Source organism: Poecile atricapillus, chromosome 20 (genome assembly GCF_030490865.1).
Source record: "Poecile atricapillus isolate bPoeAtr1 chromosome 20, bPoeAtr1.hap1, whole genome shotgun sequence".
In the NCBI taxonomy this organism is placed as follows: Eukaryota; Metazoa; Chordata; class Aves; order Passeriformes; family Paridae; genus Poecile; species Poecile atricapillus.
In genome coordinates this window covers 1895001-1914617 of record NC_081268.1, presented here as the reverse complement: position 1 = coordinate 1914617, position 19617 = coordinate 1895001, and the positions used below count along the sequence as shown (strand labels likewise).

The 19617-nt window shown below is 41.5% G+C and overlaps 1 protein-coding gene across 7 annotated transcripts in view; it reads right to left on the bottom strand.

Annotated features, from left to right (window-relative positions):
- The window catches only part of DENND1A (DENN domain containing 1A), a 153702-nt gene that overhangs the window by 98110 nt on the left and 35975 nt on the right, over positions 1 to 19617 (bottom strand). For all 7 annotated transcript variants that reach the window (XM_058853400.1, XM_058853403.1, XM_058853401.1 and 4 more), the window contains exons 4-5: positions 9984 to 10033; positions 7045 to 7164 (exon numbers count right to left, since the gene is read on the bottom strand). In XM_058853400.1, coding sequence (XP_058709383.1) covers positions 7045 to 7164; positions 9984 to 10033 — 170 coding nt within the window. The remainder of the gene's footprint in view (positions 1 to 7044; positions 7165 to 9983; positions 10034 to 19617) is intronic.

The window sequence follows — 19617 nt, the reverse complement described above, 5'->3', positions numbered from 1 at the left end:
GGCCGTGTGGCAGCGGCGCCCATTGGTGCAGGTTCTAGAGTGAGACTTGGAAGCATTTGCACAATTACGCTGCTCATAATTCAAACTCTGTTTTGTGTCTGTCGTTATAGGTCATTGTTGGCCAGATGGAAAATATTAAGGAAAAAGGATTGCAACTAAATCAATGGGCTGTAGAGTGCTGCCAAAAGGCCCCAGGCTAACTACAAGCAGATTTGCAGGCAGGCTCTGCTCCGGCACAAGGCGGGATCTGGCACATCCTCTGCCCTGCCTAACAGCAGGAGGGCACGGGGCCAGCTGAGAGCGGCTACTGTGCCAAACAGACTGTGCAGGGCTTGCTGCTTGAATGCTTCCACAGAAAGGCAGAATCCATGGGCTCCCTGTAAACAACTCCCTGTACTTCTGGCTGCTACTGACTCACAAGTGGGATAACTTCATCCCACTACAACATGAATGCAGTACACAGCTCAGCCTCGGTACCAGAATCGACATGGAAATAAATAAGCACCAGTGTTAAAGGACAACCCTTCAACTTTCAACTAAGAATAACGATGTGTATATGCACATTCACAGTGAAACACAAAATCAGCATCTTGACTCCAGTGCCAAGCACCCTATGGGCATTCTTTGCAACCTGGGATTTACAAGTAGGGTGAGACCAAACTTTTACTATTGAAAATTTGACTTTTAATATTTATTTCCAACATCAGTACTTCCCAGGACATACCATTTTTTATTGTACAACTCATGGCTGCACTTACCAATGAGCAGTCCAGTTTATTTAGACATGCTGTGGGAAAAAACCATCTTCCTGATATCACCCAAATAACCGCCTATGAACTCAGCATCTGAATGCAGCCAGCCATACCTACAGGTAAAACTTCAAACTCACCAGACGGACATAAATAATTTCTGTTTCTAGTGGATGTAAGAGAAAAAAATGATCGAAACAGAGGGGACCTTCTGGTTCAAACATCATCACCACAGAGCAAAGCTTCTGCAACAAAGCCTTCAAATCCCCTACTCTAGCCATAAGACAGTTTAGCTTATTTAAATTACTATTATCTTATTAAAGGTACTTGAGCAAGAGAAGATACTAGGCCTTACAGGCTTTCTTGAAGAAGTTTCTAGAGTCTACCAAATGGTTAATGGCAGAGATGAAAATGGAAGACAACAAATGAGCAGTTGCAATACAAAATTCTATTCTTCTTTTCCTGGAACAGGAGTTTCAAACAGCTCATCTCTATCTTGTAAAACTTGTTAGGACAATAATGGAAAAACCACAGGAAGTTTGGAAAAGCTGTACTGGAGACAGCGTATCAGGAAGAAGAAACACAAAGCAGATAGCTAAATTTAATTGATGTCAAGCTCCCTCTTCACTAGGTTCATCACTTTTCCATATATATTCTGACAAGCAACTGAAAATAAGAGCCAGTGTCTGTTTAAGCGAATCAGCAGGGGTAAAAACCCTAAACTTTTGAGATGTAAACTGTTTTATAAACATGTCAAGTTAAGGCAGAATGCCTGCAGCACCCGGAGCCCCTCCGGCCCAGCACACGCCCTCGGGGTGTTCGCACATTTTCTGAGCCACTTCAGCTCAATTTCCTGTCACCCAGCACAGAAAGTCGCCCTGGTTTGCTACAGTTACAGCTCGTAAGAAACTCCAGTTTCTGTGAAAGAAGGTCAGGCTGCAGCTCCGAGTCCTGCCTGCTCACTCCTCTTTTCTCTGTAAGGCCCGTGCAAAGGAACTGAGGAATCTCTGCTCTCCAGCTCTTGCTGACAGTCAGTGCAAGTGCTGAAGCCACTGCTAAAAAAATAATAATGAAAAAAAATCTATGAAGGCATCAGAGGCTCAACAGCAACATTTTCATTAGGTACAGTCCTGTTGTAGTGTTGAATTGGAGATCCAATTGCCCATGATTTATACATGTACTTTGTGGCCTTTGCCATGTCTAACAGAAGCAGTTTGCCATTTGCTTTCATCTCCCAAGCATTTTAAGTAGAGCAGGGATTCCAGGGTCGATACACCTCAAGGACTAAACAGACTGTCCAAAAAGTGTTCCAAGCATTTCCAGCCATTACCAAACATCTTCTGCAAGGCTTCAAAGAATCGTACAGATACATATGGAAGCAAAACATTGATTTTGGCCAAATCAATAAAAAGGGAAAATTCTAGAAAACAACAGAACAATTACTATAAAACAAGCCCCACCACAAACACTTGTTCTCCTCTCCCAGAGTAGGTACCAGCAGGTCCTGGGGGCTGTGGGCAGTGCAGCCCAGCGCTGTCTGTCTGTCTGTCTGTCCCATGGCTCAGGGCCCTGCCAGTTGGCACGCCCGGGCCAGGAAGCTGTCAGTTCCAATCAGGGCCCAGCCCTGCAGCCCTATTAAAGAAGTCTTGCTGGTTAAGGGGCGGCCACTGTTTCCAAAGCATGGGAAAGAAAAAAAAAAAAAAAAAAAAAAAAAAAGAAAGAAAGAAAGAAAAAAAAAGGAAAAAAAATGGGCTCTGCTTTCCTTAGATTTGAGCTGGCAACTTTCACTGACTGGAGTTTTCAAGGAGCTATGAATGAGCCTAACAAAGGAGTTCTGTGGCCAGTTTCTGGCTGAAATCCATGTCAACAGTTTTTAAGGTCACAGGTCACACTAACTAACATTTATTCCCAGCAGACCCCGCTCTAAACACAAGCTGTAAGTAGTACAAATTTGGAATTTTTCTGTAATCCCTTGAGATATTCCTGATCCTTCCACATGTTTCTGCTCAATTAAAAACAATTCTCACTTTGCACCACAAGAGAGGCCCCTGCTCAGAAATCTTATTCTGTCCTAAGAATAAATGGACAAAGACTGCAATCAAAGGGAAGGAAAGGGGGGAGGAGAGAAACTCACAACAAATCACACCAAAAACCTCAAATAACTCCATACAGAATCACATTCAGTTAGTTACATTTTCTGCCATCTGTCACAAACTATTATGGATTCATTTCTTTTTATCTTAGAAAAAGAGTGGTGCAGAGCTCAGCTATTTTGGCCGAGAGGGATTTCCACACAAATGTTTCTGCATTTCACTTCAAAAGAATGATTTCAGTTTGGGTACAAAACCTGAATAACCGAACAAAAACTTCAAATTCAGTAAAACTGAAATCAGAGTTGCACATGGGACCTTTGCAAACCAGTAACTTTGCCCAGGAAGTTTGTGGAGCAAAGCAAAACTTCAGCAACTTGGGTTTGCTTTTGTTTTAATTTTAAATAAAAAACCAGAGCTCTTCACTAAATCAGATCTATCTACACTGTTCTCCCTCAAAAGCCCATGTGAAATCTGATGTGAAATTAGAGTGAAACAATAAAAATTCAGCCTCTTAATGCATAGCTATTAGGATTTATCCCATTGCAGGTGAAATCCTGAAATCCTTAAATAAAGTCTTAGAAAGAAAAGACATTTGGATGTGAAATTCCCAAATCAGAACACAGAAATTGATGACAGGACATCAGCACTTACTCTACTGTAAACAAAATAACTCAAAAGCATATTTTAATATTTGTACCATATTTCATTGAAAAAGGTAGCCTGGAATTCCAATTTCCCTGGGAGATGTGGGTGTGTGCCCCGAGAATTCATCTGGGCACAGAACCCAAACCCTCCAGAGAGGGCTCTGTCCCTCACCTGGGCTCACCCCAAACCCGGCAGGCTGTGTCCCTCACCCCTGGGCTCTGTCCCTCATCCCTGGGCTCTGTCCCTGTCCTGGGCTCTGTCCCTGTCCTGGGCTCTGTCCCTGTCCTGGGCTCTGTCCCTCACCCGGGCTCTGTCCCTCACCCCTGGGCTCTGTCCCTCCCCTGGGCTCTGTCCCTCACACCTGGGCTCTGTCCCTCACCCCTGGGCTCTGTCCCTCACCCCTGGGCTCTGTCCCTCACCCGGGCTCTGTCCCTCACTCCTGGGCTCTGTCCCTCACCCCTGGGCTCTGTCCCTCACCCCTGGGCTCTGTCCCTCACCCCTGGGCTCTGTCCCTCACCCGGGCTCTGTCCCTCACCCCTGGGCTCTGTCCCTCACCCCTGGGCTCTGTCCCTCACCCGGGCTCTGTCCCTCACCCCTGGGCTCTGTCCCTCACCCGGGCTCTGTCCCTCACTCCTGGGCTCTGTCCCTCACCCCTGGGCTCTGTCCCTCACCCCTGGGCTCTGTCCCTCACCCCTGGGCTCTGTCCCTCACCCGGGCTCTGTCCCTCACCCCTGGGCTCTGTCCCTCACCCCTGGGCTCTGTCCCTCACCCCTGGGCTCTGTCCCTCACCCCTGGGCTCTGTCCCTCACCCGGGCTCTGTCCCTCACCCCTGGGCTCTGTCCCTCACCCGGGCTCTGTCCCTCACCCCTAGGCTCTGTCCCTCACCCCTCAGCTCCGTTCCTCCCCTGGGCCGTACCCGCTCCCCCGCGCCCTCTGCCGGCTCCGCCGCCGCAGCGCAGCCGCTCAGGGCCAGCCCAGCCGGGCCCCGCAGCTCCACCTCGAGCGACAGAACCGGGGCAGGGAAGAGGAAGCCGGAGAGGCAGGTTCGACACCGAATAGAGTGACTCTATATTGAAGACAACCGCAGAACGGCCGGAAAAGCACGTTTCAAAGCTATCAGAGAGTTAATCGATCTGCGTGAGCTACTGCAGCAGGAAAAATGCTGCGGTAACTACCTCAAAAGCAGGTTTCTACGCGGTATTGGTTAAAACAGTTCAAGCTCCCTGCCAAATGGAATTGCCTCTCTGCTGGCCACAGGATAACCCCACTGCTACTGAACTCCAAGAGGCGCCTCGCTGTGTTCTGCATCCACAGGGAAAAGCCTCTGGGTCACTTCAAAGCTCAAGTTCAGACTCTGAGTTCTGGCCCTCAAGTACTGGGGTCAGCTTCCAACTTTGCTTCCAGAGCATTGCAGAAATTTTTTTAAACACTCTCTGAGTGAAAGCAATTTTTTTCCCTTGCTGTTCCTCTTCAATAACTAATCTAAACATGTTATGATTTTCTATCTCCAAACCATTTTACTATGGCCAGACCCATAAAATCCCTGATAAGCTTGTGAATATCATTTCTAGTAATAATCACCATCACTTACTTCTTATACTGTTGCTGAGCATAGCAAGGAATACTTGAAGCTTGCTGCCATCCAATTTTTAATTTTAAAACAATTAAACAGACATTCTTTCCATCCCCATTTGCTTTTACTTACTGCTCTCACATTTTTCAGCATGTTTTTCCCCACCCATTTACCATTCTTTAGTATGTAAAGGACACTGAGAAGATTCACATCAATAATGGGAGCTGCAGCCCTGGGAATGGAGGAAGTGATTTCATGTATTGCTGATTTACACTCTTTATTATCCTCTAAAACTTGCATGAACTTGCATTAATGATGAACTTTCCTTTTCTCATCAGTGCACAGGAGAAAGAAGCAACAGGAAGGAAGTGAAGAGTCCCAATTCATCCACTGTGGTTGGTTTTTTTTTGGTTATGAGTTGAAGCAGAAGGCATTTAACTACAACAGAACTCCTCCATTTCTTCTTGGCACTCACTCAACATAAGGGAGCTGACAGCAAAGAACTCCTATCCAGGAGGGATCAAGAAGGGACTCAGACTATTCCTCATTCAGATTTCTTTTTAAAAGTGTGTTTCTCCTTTAATTTGACATTAAGCAGGCAAAGTTACCCTCTGTAAGCAGACACTGCCCACATGAGACTGAGGGAATCAACACCTGACTGCACAGGGGAGCAGCTCTGTGGGAAGAGCTGGGAAACACCTTCCTGCCTGCAGGATACAGTCCCTGCTGCTGGACTGCCAGAGCTAATAATAGCTGCAGTGTCTGCTAGAGCAAAGACAGAAGGGAAGAAGATACTGAGAGAACACCTGTCACTCTGCCTCCTACTCAATTAATTAGGAATTTGGGTAGATCTCAAAACAATTTCTCCAAATATTAAGCTCCCATTCCATGTCATTGCAGAGGGCAGCCCCTGCAAGGAGATGTGACCTTGTGCTTTGCAGTGTCTCCTCTGGAATGCAAAGGGGAGGGGCACATCCAGTCAGACACAGCCAGGGTCCCACTCTCAGGTGCCCCAGAGGGACAAAGAGATGCTCCTCTGCCCTCACCCTGGTTGTGTCCTGTGTAAAGCCAGCCAGGGATGGCTCTGACAGATGTGTCCAGCTGCTCACAGAGCAGTGTTCTCATTTGGGAGGCTTCAGCCCCGGCTGTGCTGTCACCTCCCTGGCTGTCCTCGGTCACCTCTGTGCTGGCTTTACCTGGGCTACTGCCCCTGAACTTCCAATTCCTCATGAACACACAAAATACAGAAAGTAGAAAATTCTGAAATTAGTTTAAAACAAGACAAACCATTTGCCACATGTAAATCTTCAATCCATGGAAATTCTTAATGGAACTAAAATATTGGTAGACATCAAGATTGATTTTACTTGCATCATTTCCTTGATTTTACTTCCATCATTTATATTGCAAATATAAATAAACAATTCTGGACTAAATTCCAAGATGGGTGTGGGAAGTTATAAAAAACTATTCTGATAGAGCCTCTTGACCCATCTGTGAAATGCATAGTTCCAGCTTCCACTGACAGTCTTTATTATGCCAAATTTCACAAAACCCTCAAAAGGACAGAGGAAAGCTCACACATACAAACTTTGGGGCTGTGAAGAGCATCAGTGACATTCTCTCAGTTACCAACAGATGTTTTGTTAATAAAACTTGCATGTACAAATGTCCACAAAATGTCTTAACAAGATCAGTTGTGACAGCTAAAGATAACAGCTGCCATCATGCTATGTCATATCAAATTACTGCAAAGAGACTTTTTTTCCACGTTGTTAACTCCAGAACGTTGACTACAAATAAATACAGTTATCTACAGAGGAACTCCAAGTGCAAGGGATTTTGCACCACTTGTGCAGAAGAGCAGTGACTTTGAGGACCAGATAGGGAAATAGTTCTGAACAGCTGGAAATGGTAATTGCAGTGTAACTGCAAAGTCAAACACTGCTTCTGCAGTCAGCCAGAAGCCAAACCACAGACCTACCTTAAGATACAGAAGCAGCTCTTGGCCCCCGAAGATAAGCGACAGAACCCAAACCTCTGCTTGCTGTCAATGTCTGTGAGCACAAAGGTGAAGTTCTGCCCAACTTGGTTAATGGCATGGCTGGAAACAGAGAGCAAGAGAGAAAAATTACTGCTGAGCTAACTCTGTGTCAAGTATCACATCCAAGTCATTGAACCTATAACATTTCCTCTTTCAGCAGAGTTTTTTTGAGAAATTAACAAAAAGTATGTACCCTCCAGAACCTTAAATATGCTTGGTGAGGGAGGAGGGGGGGTGGGTGGGTGTGGGTTTTTTCCCATTTTTTAAGTGTGGGAGGATACTAATAATGAGTTTATCTTTAAAAGAAAATGGTTCTGACTATCAGCCAGCAACCAACCCCATGTTCTCTCATATAACCCAAAATATTTCTAATTATAGGAAATTAAGTCTTATTTCAGGTCATGTTCTCGGGGTTTTTTTTAGGTTCTCTGAGAACTGAGAAATCTGACTTGCACTGACATGCAACTTTGCAAGTCACTCCCACCAACTGCAACAAATACCCTGGTAAATTCAAGGCCATTTAACTAACAATCACAGGCCTTAAAATATTCTCTTCTATGATGGTACATGCAAAAAACCAATTTTTGTGGGAGAGTACACAACACTCAGTGCCTAGAGGAAGCAAAGGAAAAACAGACTTGTAGAAATAAAAGCTGGATCCAAATGGGAAAGATGTCACTGCCCAGTTTAGAAAGAAGAATCCTTCAGTGGATTCCAAACAGGGAAGGAAAAACACACAGTGATGAAGATGAACAAAAAGACAGATATTTAAAGCATTGCAGTAGTCTGAGAATTAGCCAGTGTAAGTATTATCATCCTCCTGCAATCTAAATGTCAGCAGAGCAACTACTTCCATAAACCACACAGAGCTGCTGGGGATACCCAAAAATCCCTCACTGGTGGTGTGTTTTATCTGTAAAGCTTGGATGTAATGTTACTATGGTGATTTTAGTATGGTGTTTTAAAGAGGGATTATATGCTTAATTTTAACAAGGTTGAGAGCAGAGCGTGTGTGAGAAACGGCATTTGAGCTGACAATTAAAACTATGGAACAGGGGGAAAAAACATGTTTCATTAGCAGCAGGGAGAAGTTTGTTTATTAAACAACTCAGACAAGCTGGAGAATTCCTCCAGAGCAAACCTGGAGCATCCTGCATTCACATGACCTGGAGAAACCAAACCCTGCTGACAGGTCTTGAGCTCAAGTTTCGGCGCCAGTTCTTCACAGGGAAGGATAAACTTCCCAACATAAAAAGTGTTCTTCCTAAGATTTTAATAACAACCCTTCAGATTCACAGCTCTGCTTTCAAATGGGCAGAAGGTTTATCTAGAGCCTCACAGGATGGAATCTCATTTCTAATGGGGCAGACAGAAGTTAGGGCTGCAGGAAAGGGAAAGAGAAGGAGAGATTTCCATAACATCCCCCCCCAGCACCTACATCTGACTAACACAATCCTGGCAGCTCTGCACTCCTGCAGCTGGAGAAGAGCCTCTGCCCCATTCCAGTACCACAACAGCAGAAAACTCCTGGTGCATTGCCTGAAGGAATGGCCAACCAGTCCCTGGGGTTCTGACCAGTGGCCACAACACATGAACAGAGTCAATGTCAAAAGAATGGAGTGTCTGTGCCACAGAGCCAGAACCCTCAGTGCCACCACCACTGACATGTTTTTACATCCAGAAGAGAAGGAGCACAAGCACCTCCTTCAGCTGCCACAGCCTTAGCCTGGGGTGTGCTCTGCCTCCTGCAGTGTGGGAAGTCCATTCTCCATCTGAAATTATTAAGTATGTTCTGGGTGACAATGTCTCCTTTATGTTCAAACTGGTTGGCTTGCAGTCTTTCAGTGACAATCTGTGATATTCAGACAAACAAGTGGATCCAGAAATGGGAATAACTTTTCATTATGTTCTCATTTGCACCCCATATGGGTTTTCAGTGTTCTATCTTTCAAAATGTTATATTGCGGAGGAAAATCAAAAACAACAAAACAAACAAAACCCCTAGGTACAATAAATCTACACACAGAAAGCATAAATATTTCTAGTAGAAACAAATACATGAGAAAAATGTATGAGTATTTCCTTGCTTCTACCCCTTAGGAAATGAAAAGGATGAGCAGTAAAACAGGGATTCCAAATCCTAAAATGAGAAGAAGACTTGCAGCAGTTTAATCACAGTAAAGGTCGGTTCCCTCAACCCAAACCATTCTGTGTCTCAGCTGATGAAGACAAGTCATTCTGACCAATTAAGTGATGCTCAGAGATGAGATGAGCGCTGGTGCAGCCTTTCAAAATTTCAGTTGTCCTTTTCATGAAACCATCAAGAATAACTCAAAGTAAACACACAACTAAAAAAGTTCTACAGTTTCCTAAATTACAGGAAGTAAATATTCTCAGATCTTCTCTCTTTCACTTTACAATTTCCCTCCCCAAAATCAGAAGTCACCTTAAATAGCTGTCAAGTAAAGCACCAGCATTCCAGCAACATCAAGAGGCCTTTAAATGTAAAGCATTTCATTAATTGTTCTACCCAAATCCACCAATTAAGAAATAAAATGCATAAGCAGACAAAGCTTTGATACTCATATGCATATTTGACAATTCCTACCCAAGCATTTTCCATCCAAGCATTGTGCAGAAGCAAAACAAAACGCCCTCACAGTGCTGCCACTGAACAACTCCAACTTTTAAAACTTCTTTTTGTTTCATGGTGCCCATAAAAACCCCAGGAAAAAGTGATTCTGAGACTGTAATTTGCACTCAGGTGCTTTAAGTCCCAGTCACACAGACAGAACACTATGAATGGTATGGCTTTTATTTTCTACAGCGGTTTTATTGACAAGCTTATTTTCTTGTAAAGTTTGAAAAGCTAACAATACCTGTCCACATAGAAGGGGAAACAAAACTTGGTCAGAGTCTGTAGAACTTCCTGTAAAGAGAGAGAAAAAAAAAAAGAGATAATTTATACATCTATGGGGACCAATAAATCTAATATTAACCACATCACACAATTTCACAACTTTGCCCTGAAGAAATAAGAGACAGATGAAGAAATATGGGCTTTATCAATTACATGGAAGTAGTACCAGGCAGTCAATCATGTGAAATAATAAACATGATCAAACTTCATTAAAAATGAAAAATTAATCAAGATTCACACATGGGCAGGCAGCAGGAGCCATCCAGCAATTCTCCAAAGAGGAGGAGGAGGTTGGGTTGTTGAGTGTTAACACCTCTCTGGGGACAGTCCCTACCCTGACCATATGGATCAGAGTGAATAACACCAAACCACATGGGCCTGGCCTGGCAGGACCACTTCTGCTGGCACAGCTTTTGACTGTTACCTAGAAACAGAGGTCTGGGGGATTAGAGAATACTTCCTAACATCAGCAAGATAAATAACAAAAGATGAAGCCAATAGGTCTCATAGCAGGAATGTTTAATGTTGCCTACTGCTATTAGAAAGGAAATCTCAGAGTTAAAAGACTGATTAGTATAATGTGCATTAAAATTGATACAGATTGTTTAACCTACAAAGCATTTTCTAGAACTTGGAAAACAGCACCACAAACAGAAAAGTGTTTAAGCATGAGAGCAAAGAAAAGGATGAATGTGAAAAGTGAAAACAGGATCAGCAGATAAATGAATGATTTTCAACTTTAAAACATTAAATAAATACATCACTAAAGAGGCAAAACCAGAAACATGTTAGTCCCAAAATAGTTGTGTTTGTAGACAAAATCAAACCATTAGATCTTCAAAATTTGAATTCTGTAAGAATTCACAAGACACCATAAAGGTCTCAGTTTGTAGATCTTTCCTACAGCCAATTCATTGCTCATTCTCCTTCACACTTCAATATTTCAGGTCCTGAAGTGTAAATTCTATTTCTGCTTTCTGAACCCTGAACAAACAACAAACCCTCTGATAAAAGCAACACTTTTCTGACCAATAGCAATAAATTATCATCAATAACTAAATAGATGCTTTTCGCTTCATTTATTTCTAAGCCAAATGCCATCATTCCCAAATAAACTCCATCAATCTAATAACCTCTCCAGTGAAGCACAAAACATATTGACTCCCTTGCAGGAACATGTTCCTCCTGCATAATTCAAACAAGCACAGCCCATCCTGAGCCGTGGTTTCAGGCTCAACTCCTCACACTCTTCTTTGGAGGTTTCTTGACAACTAAAATGTGGCAAGTTCTGAGGATTTCAGGCAAAAACAGATATGGAAACTTTGACTTCTTGACAGTTTATTGATAGATTATTTAACAACCTCCTGTTTTTAAAGAACAAGAAAGGATCTATTGAAGAATGCCATGTAGAGCAAAGACGTCTCCTCCTTTGAATTACAGCAGGAAACTTGGAAAGGAGCGATGCAGATTGCAGAGTAAACTGCAGAAATCTCTATTTTGATTCAAAATAATGCCTTAATAGTAAAGGTCTCATTAATATGATTGGATTCCCCTGGTGCAGAATCTCACTGACTTTCACAAGTTGAACAACTCCAATTGCTCAGGCACAAAAACTGCATCTGGACAAATTTTAACTATTACACAGTGGTCCTTTGCCACAACTGAAATCTTACGGTGCAAAATGCCAAAAAACGAACAAACAAACAAACAAATCCTACAAAATAATTCTAAAATTGTGAAATTATAATATCAGGAGAACAAAGTGCCTGTATCTTTATTGGCCTTTTCAATACACATTGTCCTCAAAATAATGAGGTAATATCTACTTTTTTAGAAACAAAATCATATAGATACATAAAAGTCTGAAATCAAATAGTGTTAGAAAACAATGCCATCAGTCACCTCAAAATGGCAGAATATATTCTCTCCATTATTTTGATGACTTGAATAATTCCTGTAACTGCAAGTAAAATCATTCACATAATAAAACATTCAGCATCTCATCAGCATTGTGTGACTGGAGAAGTACACTACTCAGAACTTACTCTGCACTTGTTCCTTGACATTTACAGCTTCCTAAACGCAGCAAAGGAAATGTTCACGTAAACAGGCCATATATTGGCTCCGAACTCCTCTAAATTGCTTTCTCTTTTAAAGAAAGATTTTACAGTGATATTATTATCTGGCTTTTGCAATGTCATTGGACATAATTTGCCATTCATTATACACCAATTCTTATCAGGCTCGATTCACAACCAAAAAAACTGAGACTAGCACAGGTTAACCGCAGACTTATTTTTCAATGGTAACTAATAAAAGAATATAAATACCATATGTAGAATTAGTTTTTAATTAGCTAAACTGCTGATGTCTTGCATGTAAGAAAAACAGCTACTGGAGAACTATCCCAGTTTTGCTCACGTTGCAAGCTCGTTACTCTAAATATAATGCTGCTTTTTAAAAATTCTTTAAATACTCCTCAGTTTGAAAGATAAGCAGTACCTACATCATTCATATACAACATCCTACCCAACCTCTATAGGTGGGTTATTACTTATAACCTAGAAAATACTTCATTTCTTTATGATTTCAGACAAACAAAACAAAACCTAGAATCACTCCACGCCAATATCTTATAATCTATTTTTTTTTTTTTTTACCCAACATGAAGCGCAGAGGAAGTATCAATAGCCTGTTTTCTTGTTTTATTCCCTTATGGCTATTTTCCTAAAGAAAAAGCTGCATAAATGCCTGTAAAGCAAAAGCCCCTAAAAAGAAGACCAGAACCCCCCCAGCAACCCAGGACAGGCAGCTGATCAACGTAAATTACCCAGGAGCTGCCGCCGGGGTCTCCAGGGGACCACACGCCAGTTTTCTGGATCAATCCCCAAGTTTATATTTTCAGAAATCTTTTTACATGCAGTTTGATTTTTAACATTTTAATGAGCAAAAAGTGCATCTCCAGCAGCCAGTCACCAGAGCTAAAGTGCAGGGCATGAACCGTGTCCCAGGGGATGCAGCACAGCCGCAGCACCGGGGGCTGCAGCACAGGCACCACCTGGCTCCCCGTCCCAAGGTTCCAACTCTTTTCATAATCAAAACACTGCTGACATTATAAACCCCACACGGGTTTTCTAAAATCCTTCCTAATCAATAAAGCCAGTACATAACTTATCGGAGACAACACAGAGCTCATTGATTAAGTTTGGTTTCAGTAGCAAAGTTTTCAGAATAAATGAGGCAGGAACACTGCGCTCAGCCCTTTTGTGTCACAGCCACCTCTGAAGGTGAGGCAGGCTCTGCAAGGCTTTCCTACACACACAGGACAGACTTGGAAAGCCAGGCTGGGAAATACACACAACACACACCGGGCTCGTGTCCCAAACTATCTCTCTATTGCAACCAAACAGTAAAGAAAGCTCAACAATGCTGAGAAAATGTGCACATTCACTTGTGAATTTAATATGCAAGCTGTAGCTGCAGTCTTTTTTATTTTTAAACCCTTCACCGTATGCTCCCACTTCCAAATCAACAGAACAACTTCAGATTCTCTTAAATACAGTGGGTTGCTTCACTTCTGCTCAAATGAACATCACTAACAAATATCCCACGTGCAGCTGCAATTAAATAAAACTGCACTGATAAATGATGTGCAAATAGCTGGGCTAGAGAAGGGTCTACTGCAAAGTATCTGCTCCTAGAAAGACACACAAGACACCAGAGATGCAAAGGGGAACAAGAGGCGTAGGGAGAAGTTGGACAGAAAATAAATTAAAATACTGGGAGATCTGTGAAAAATGCTGAATGATTAAGGTATGACACTTATATAGGAATGTGAGTCTGAGCAGGGAAACAACACACCCCACAAACCAACAGGCTGGGAACCTGTCATGGAAAACATGAGGAAAATCTAGATGAAATTGGAAGGACCACCCAGAGTAGAGACTGGACCTTCAGCTGTGGATCCTGGAGGGGAGGGGGAAAGGAGGGAACCCCAAACCCCCACAAATGTACTTTACAAGAGAATGGAGCATGGCCAGTGAGAGGAGTTTTCCATAGAGATGACTCCATGATGAAAGAAGTGGATTGCTGTCTCATTTCCTTGCCCTTACACCTGAGGCAAAGTACAGCTTAGGCTGCTGCAAATGAAATGCAACACAGAGAGGGTGGAAATACAAACACTTTTCATCTCACCCAGCCTGAAAAGCACCTGAACCCAGCAAAGCAGCATGAAATGCTCCCTGTGCCAGGGAGGGACACCAAGAGACTTCCCAGAACATCAGCGGACTGAGGAAGGATGGAGGAGAAACTGGAGAACAAGGAGGGCCCAGAGGAGTTGGGCTCAGGGTATGTGGGCACAGGAACAGCATCCCCACTTGACCAGCGACTTCACTGCTCCTCAGAAGCTGCATCAAATTTAAACACTACAGAAATGTTAGCATGGCATTAAAAAGTGCTATGAGATTAACTGAAACAAAATATTATCCAATTAAATTTGGGTTGTCCATTAATCTCTCCTATATCCACAGAATTGTAAACTGCTATAATAATAATAATAATAATAATAATAATAATAATAATAATAATAATAATAATAATAATAATAATAATAATAATAATAATAATAATAATGATAATAATAATAACAATAACAACAACAACATTTAATATATATTAGATTATCTATATGGATAATTTTAAGCTAATGATTAATTAAGTGAACCACTGCAAGGGAACAACATGTTTAAGAATTCAAAAGAGCAAACAATAACCTTAAACCCAAAATTTCTCTAAGTTCTAAAGGTTTATCTAGTTTTGAGAGAACTGGTACAACACAGATTCTTTTTAAAAAATCATTACTTGTTTAAAATATTTATGTCAAATTTCATATTGCATTGATTTTGCAATAAAATATTTTTAAGCCTCAGCACTGATCATTACTGATTTTTGTAATGTACTAAGTATTTTAAGAAATTATTTTCATCAGTTCTTTAAAAGAATGTTATACACCTGAAAAAATCTGGACATAATTTGCTTAACAGAATGATTTTAAATTGCCTGAATTTAGTTTAATCTCTGATTTTTAAATTCTACTGGTATTCCAATACAACTTTATAGCACTAGATTATCCATTTGTTCTGTGTTCCAGAAATCCATCAGCTCCTTCTGAGCAATTCTAAAGCTTGAATTAGGGGAGGATTTTTCTCCTAAAGTCTGAGGGTCAGCAAGGGAACATGGCCATACAAAATAACATCATTTCATTGAAGGCATATGATTGTTCTCAGGAAAATGATGTTTTAAAAACAAAGAAACAAACAAACAAACAAACCCCAACACACATATCCACAAACCTGGAAACCGGAAGAGCAGGAGATAAATAACATTTCCTAAGCATATTGTGGCCTGCTAGCATTTAAATATTTTAAACGTACAAAATATGTGCACAGATGGGCAACTTTTCTCCTTGCATTACTAAAAACATATTTCAAGATAAAGCTCAAAATCCCTGAATTTTTTAAACCTAATTGTGACTCTGTTTCTTAGAATTCACACCCCAAGGCCAAAGCTTTCCTGCCACCAGTCCTTCAAATCTGATTTGGACATTACACGGGAGGAGGCTCCAAGCCTCCCTGAGGTCTCACTCCTTTTACAACACACGCAAAACCAGCAGATAATGGGCCTATGCTGAATTCCGGGCTCTGCTCAGCTCCTCCTGGGACACAGGCCTAGCAGATGTGATAAAAACTGTGTCAGAGAAGTAGCTCTAGTTTTTGCCTTAATGACAACTTCAACCTCTCAAGTCATAGAACAAAAGAACAGGAACGACTATTACTTTTCTTCAGTAGAAAAAAAAACCTGAAAGTAAAGCTGAACTAAATATTTAAGCAGTTTTTCAAAGAGATCTCCTCAACAAATGTCTTTAAAACCCCTTCAGTAAAAGCAGAGATTTAGTTTCATTCTAAGGGAAATAGATTTTAAGTTAAAAAAAAATGTACAGCTAGTGTTGTACTGTTGAATAATTGTTCCAGTCTTAAATCACAAAGAATTGAAAAATTATACTAACAGGCTTAAAAAATATCAGGTCCAATATGTGCATAAACAGTGATCAGTTGCTAAAGGTAAGAAGTGTCAATAGCAGAGAGCTGGAACATTGATTCAATTAAATATATTTTAAACATTTAATGACTAAAACTGAGGAGTATTTTCACTTGCAGATTTATCAGAAATGAGGTGAGAACTATTAGCTGTGAAAAGATAATCACATCCTGCTCAGCCCTTAAGTCAGCTGCACAGGTACACTGCACCAAAACCAAAGCTTTAAATCCATCCTTGGGTTAGCATTTGTTAAATATTATAATTCTGGCTTAAGATGAGTGGCCCTTTCAGCCGTTGTCTCCATCGCTCTATTCAGCTCCGAGCACATACCCACTTAATCAGCAATCATTGTTCTCTGAGGCAGGACTTTGTTGTCAAGACAAGCACTGAAACCTTTAAAATATTTCAGAACTGGCATAAGAAAAAAGTGATCTTTGTCAAACAAGGACAAATTTATGCAAATCTTTTATAAACATTCACAAACATTTATTTAGCTTTTGAAATGTTGGCCTCATTTGAGAGCATGAAAATGAGGGGGAAGTAGGAAGATGCAAAGGACAGCTTAGAGGCTGGCACACTACATAAATATTCAGAAGGAAGATTATAGGATTCATGTTAGGCTGTCTTAGGTTTCTCCAAAGTCCACATAGAATACCGAAGAACAAAACTAACGAGAAGTAGAGCAGATGTTAGACAATGCACCAGCCCTCTTTTCCACACTCACTTGGCTATACTTCGATGCTTTCATTTTTTTCTTTCAATATGGTCAGGTCATTCAAGGATTCTCCTATAGACTCTGTATTGTGGCTACAGCGCTATAAGCTGGACCTCTGTCAGCTTTCCAAAAGTTCCTGATGAAAAGGCATTATGCAAATTGTACCTCTCTTACTCTCTTTTCAGGAAAAAAGCCTCCAGTATGCAGTCATCGGAGTATTGGAAGTCCCAGCCTTCATTTCTGTATGGTTGTGTTTGCCTTAGGGCCATGCTGCTTGTTTTGACAGTGGATCCCCCCAGATAGTTGGGATTAGTCGAGCTTGTTTAGATAAACTTGAAATCAAGGCCTTCTCTAGGTAGACAGCTAGATGTAGCTACTGAGTTTCCAGCTGCCTTCTGCTTTCATCCCAAAACAACTGCAGATTCACAGCAGAGATCACAGCCACAGGCTATGTCACATACACGAGTACAAAATTAAAGGCTGCTAAAAGAAGCCTTTGTAAGTCTTAGTGCTAAAATAAGGAATCTGTACTGCATAGTTTAAACAAATTATTGAAGAAGCACCAATAAAGGTCTGCAGCAGAGTGTTAACAAGACGTGCACGGAAGAAATGCTCTGTTTACATAACTGGGCAGGATCAGGCTTTGCTAATCATCACTGCCCCATCCACCGTGCAGCCTCCCCAAAATACAGGCAAGGAAATACTCGGAAGCACTGTCTGCTCCAGCACCCAAAAAAGAGCTCTGCTCGTCAAATACCAACTTTATCATCACAGGAGACTATTGAGACAGCGCTGTTGCAATTAGATTTTCAGTCATATACACAATCAGATTTGATCTTTGCTATAGTCAGATTATCCAAACCACAGGAATTCATTCTCACAAATATAACATGTTAAAAGAGAAAGGTTAGAGTTTCAAATTGAAATTAAAACCTAAAATCAAATCCCGCCCATGTGACTATATTACACCTTTATAAATCTGCACTGTAGTTCAGTCCCAACAGGAGACTCATTTTGTATAAGGTAGGAAAAAGCCCACAAATAGTTTTGACTGTTTTAAAGATTGTAATCTCTTCTAGCTGGGTGCAAATTTTCATATACACTTCTGCCACATCCAGGCACAACAGATGGGAAACTGAATTAAAGGAAAAATTAATCCCTAGGATGTTATCAACAAACAGACAGAAAAAAAAAAAATTAAAAAAAAAAGAGAGAAAGAAAGAAACAAACAACTTAGTTCAACAAATAGTAAATATCATTAAAAATCAACTCCCATCTCTTGCTCAAGAGAAAGGATGTGCAGAAACTTGCAATGTTGGAACACCTTAAAGCCAAGAGCAGAATTTTGTGCTTAAGAGGACAAGGTAAAGATTGGTCACCAACCTCTGCCTCTGTGCACATGAGGTCTCTCGAATCACATTTCTGCCATTTCCATATTACAGAAATTCTACCATCTCTCATTGCAAAGTAATTTCACTGAAAAGGTCTTTTATAGAAACTCAAAGCACTAAAAACTGTGAGAGATTAACATTAGATTTAAATTTCTTCCTGCACTGGCTACCGAAGAGAATTCTGCATTCCCTTTGTCATTTCATGCCATAAATCCCCATCAGGGACACCCTCAGCAGGAATAAGCTACAGACTGGGAATCCAAACCAGCAACTGAGCAAACACCTAATTCCTGACAAGTACTGAGGAAAGCAGTCCCATCAGTGCCAGTGGACTTAGAAGAAACCAGAACAACACTTTGAGAGTTGTTACCTGAAATTGGAATCTGCCTGCTCAGGATGCAGCTGTCACAGTATTATCAAATACCAGCAGCTGGCACAACCCCTGGATTTGTCTGCTCACAGGTGTCCAACTGCTGTGCCCAAGATGCTCCTCTCTGCTGAGGAACTGCTTGAAGCTGCCACCAAGGAAGTTATTTAACACCTCCCCTCACCCAGGTAATAGCTGCCTGTTGCAGGGAGGAAGTGTAACAAAAACTAAACAACCATCCCAAAGGGGGCAACAGCTGACCAACATTGAAACTTCCCAAGGGCCTGTTTCTCAGGGCCTTGTTTCATTCCCATTGCACTGGTTTGAGAATTCCCTAACGAACAAAGATTAAAATGATGAATATGATGAGGCCACTCCTTCCCACAGGGCGAGAAGAACTTTTCTAACATATTTTGCAGAGATGAGATGGAGTCAGTGATCACCTCAGATGGTTATAAGAGAATAAAGCTTTTCAAAGTTATCCGAATTTCTACAACTTTCAGATTTTCAAATACGAGAATGTATTAGAGAGAATTGTGCCCAAAATCTGAGAGCTATAAAAGTATTCATTTGCCCTCAAAAGTAGTTTTCACTTTAAGAAAGGAGAGCTGATATGACCAAAGATGACCAAACTCAGAATCTGAAGTTTTCCAAGTGCAAAGCACTTTGGACTTCCCTGGTTTAAGAAGGGTAATGTCCAGCCTGTCCCTACACCACGGCTCCAGTTCCATGCTGCTGTCCATTCACACGTGAAGGGCTGAGTGTGTGAATAGCAGTGAGAGTCATCTGTCAATCACCAACAAATCCTCCTCTGCAAGGGACAGCACCTCCCAATTCCCATCCCTGCAAACACCACCAGCAGGCACAGCAAGGAAGAGCTTTACGTGCAGGGCTGGCTGTGCTTTAACATGCCCAAACCTCCACAGCAGGACCTTGAATGTTATTTCATATTCTTCCTAAACAAAACAAAGATGCTTTCTACATATTAGAAGTCTCTAAACAGTAATTTTGAAATGGTTCAGGA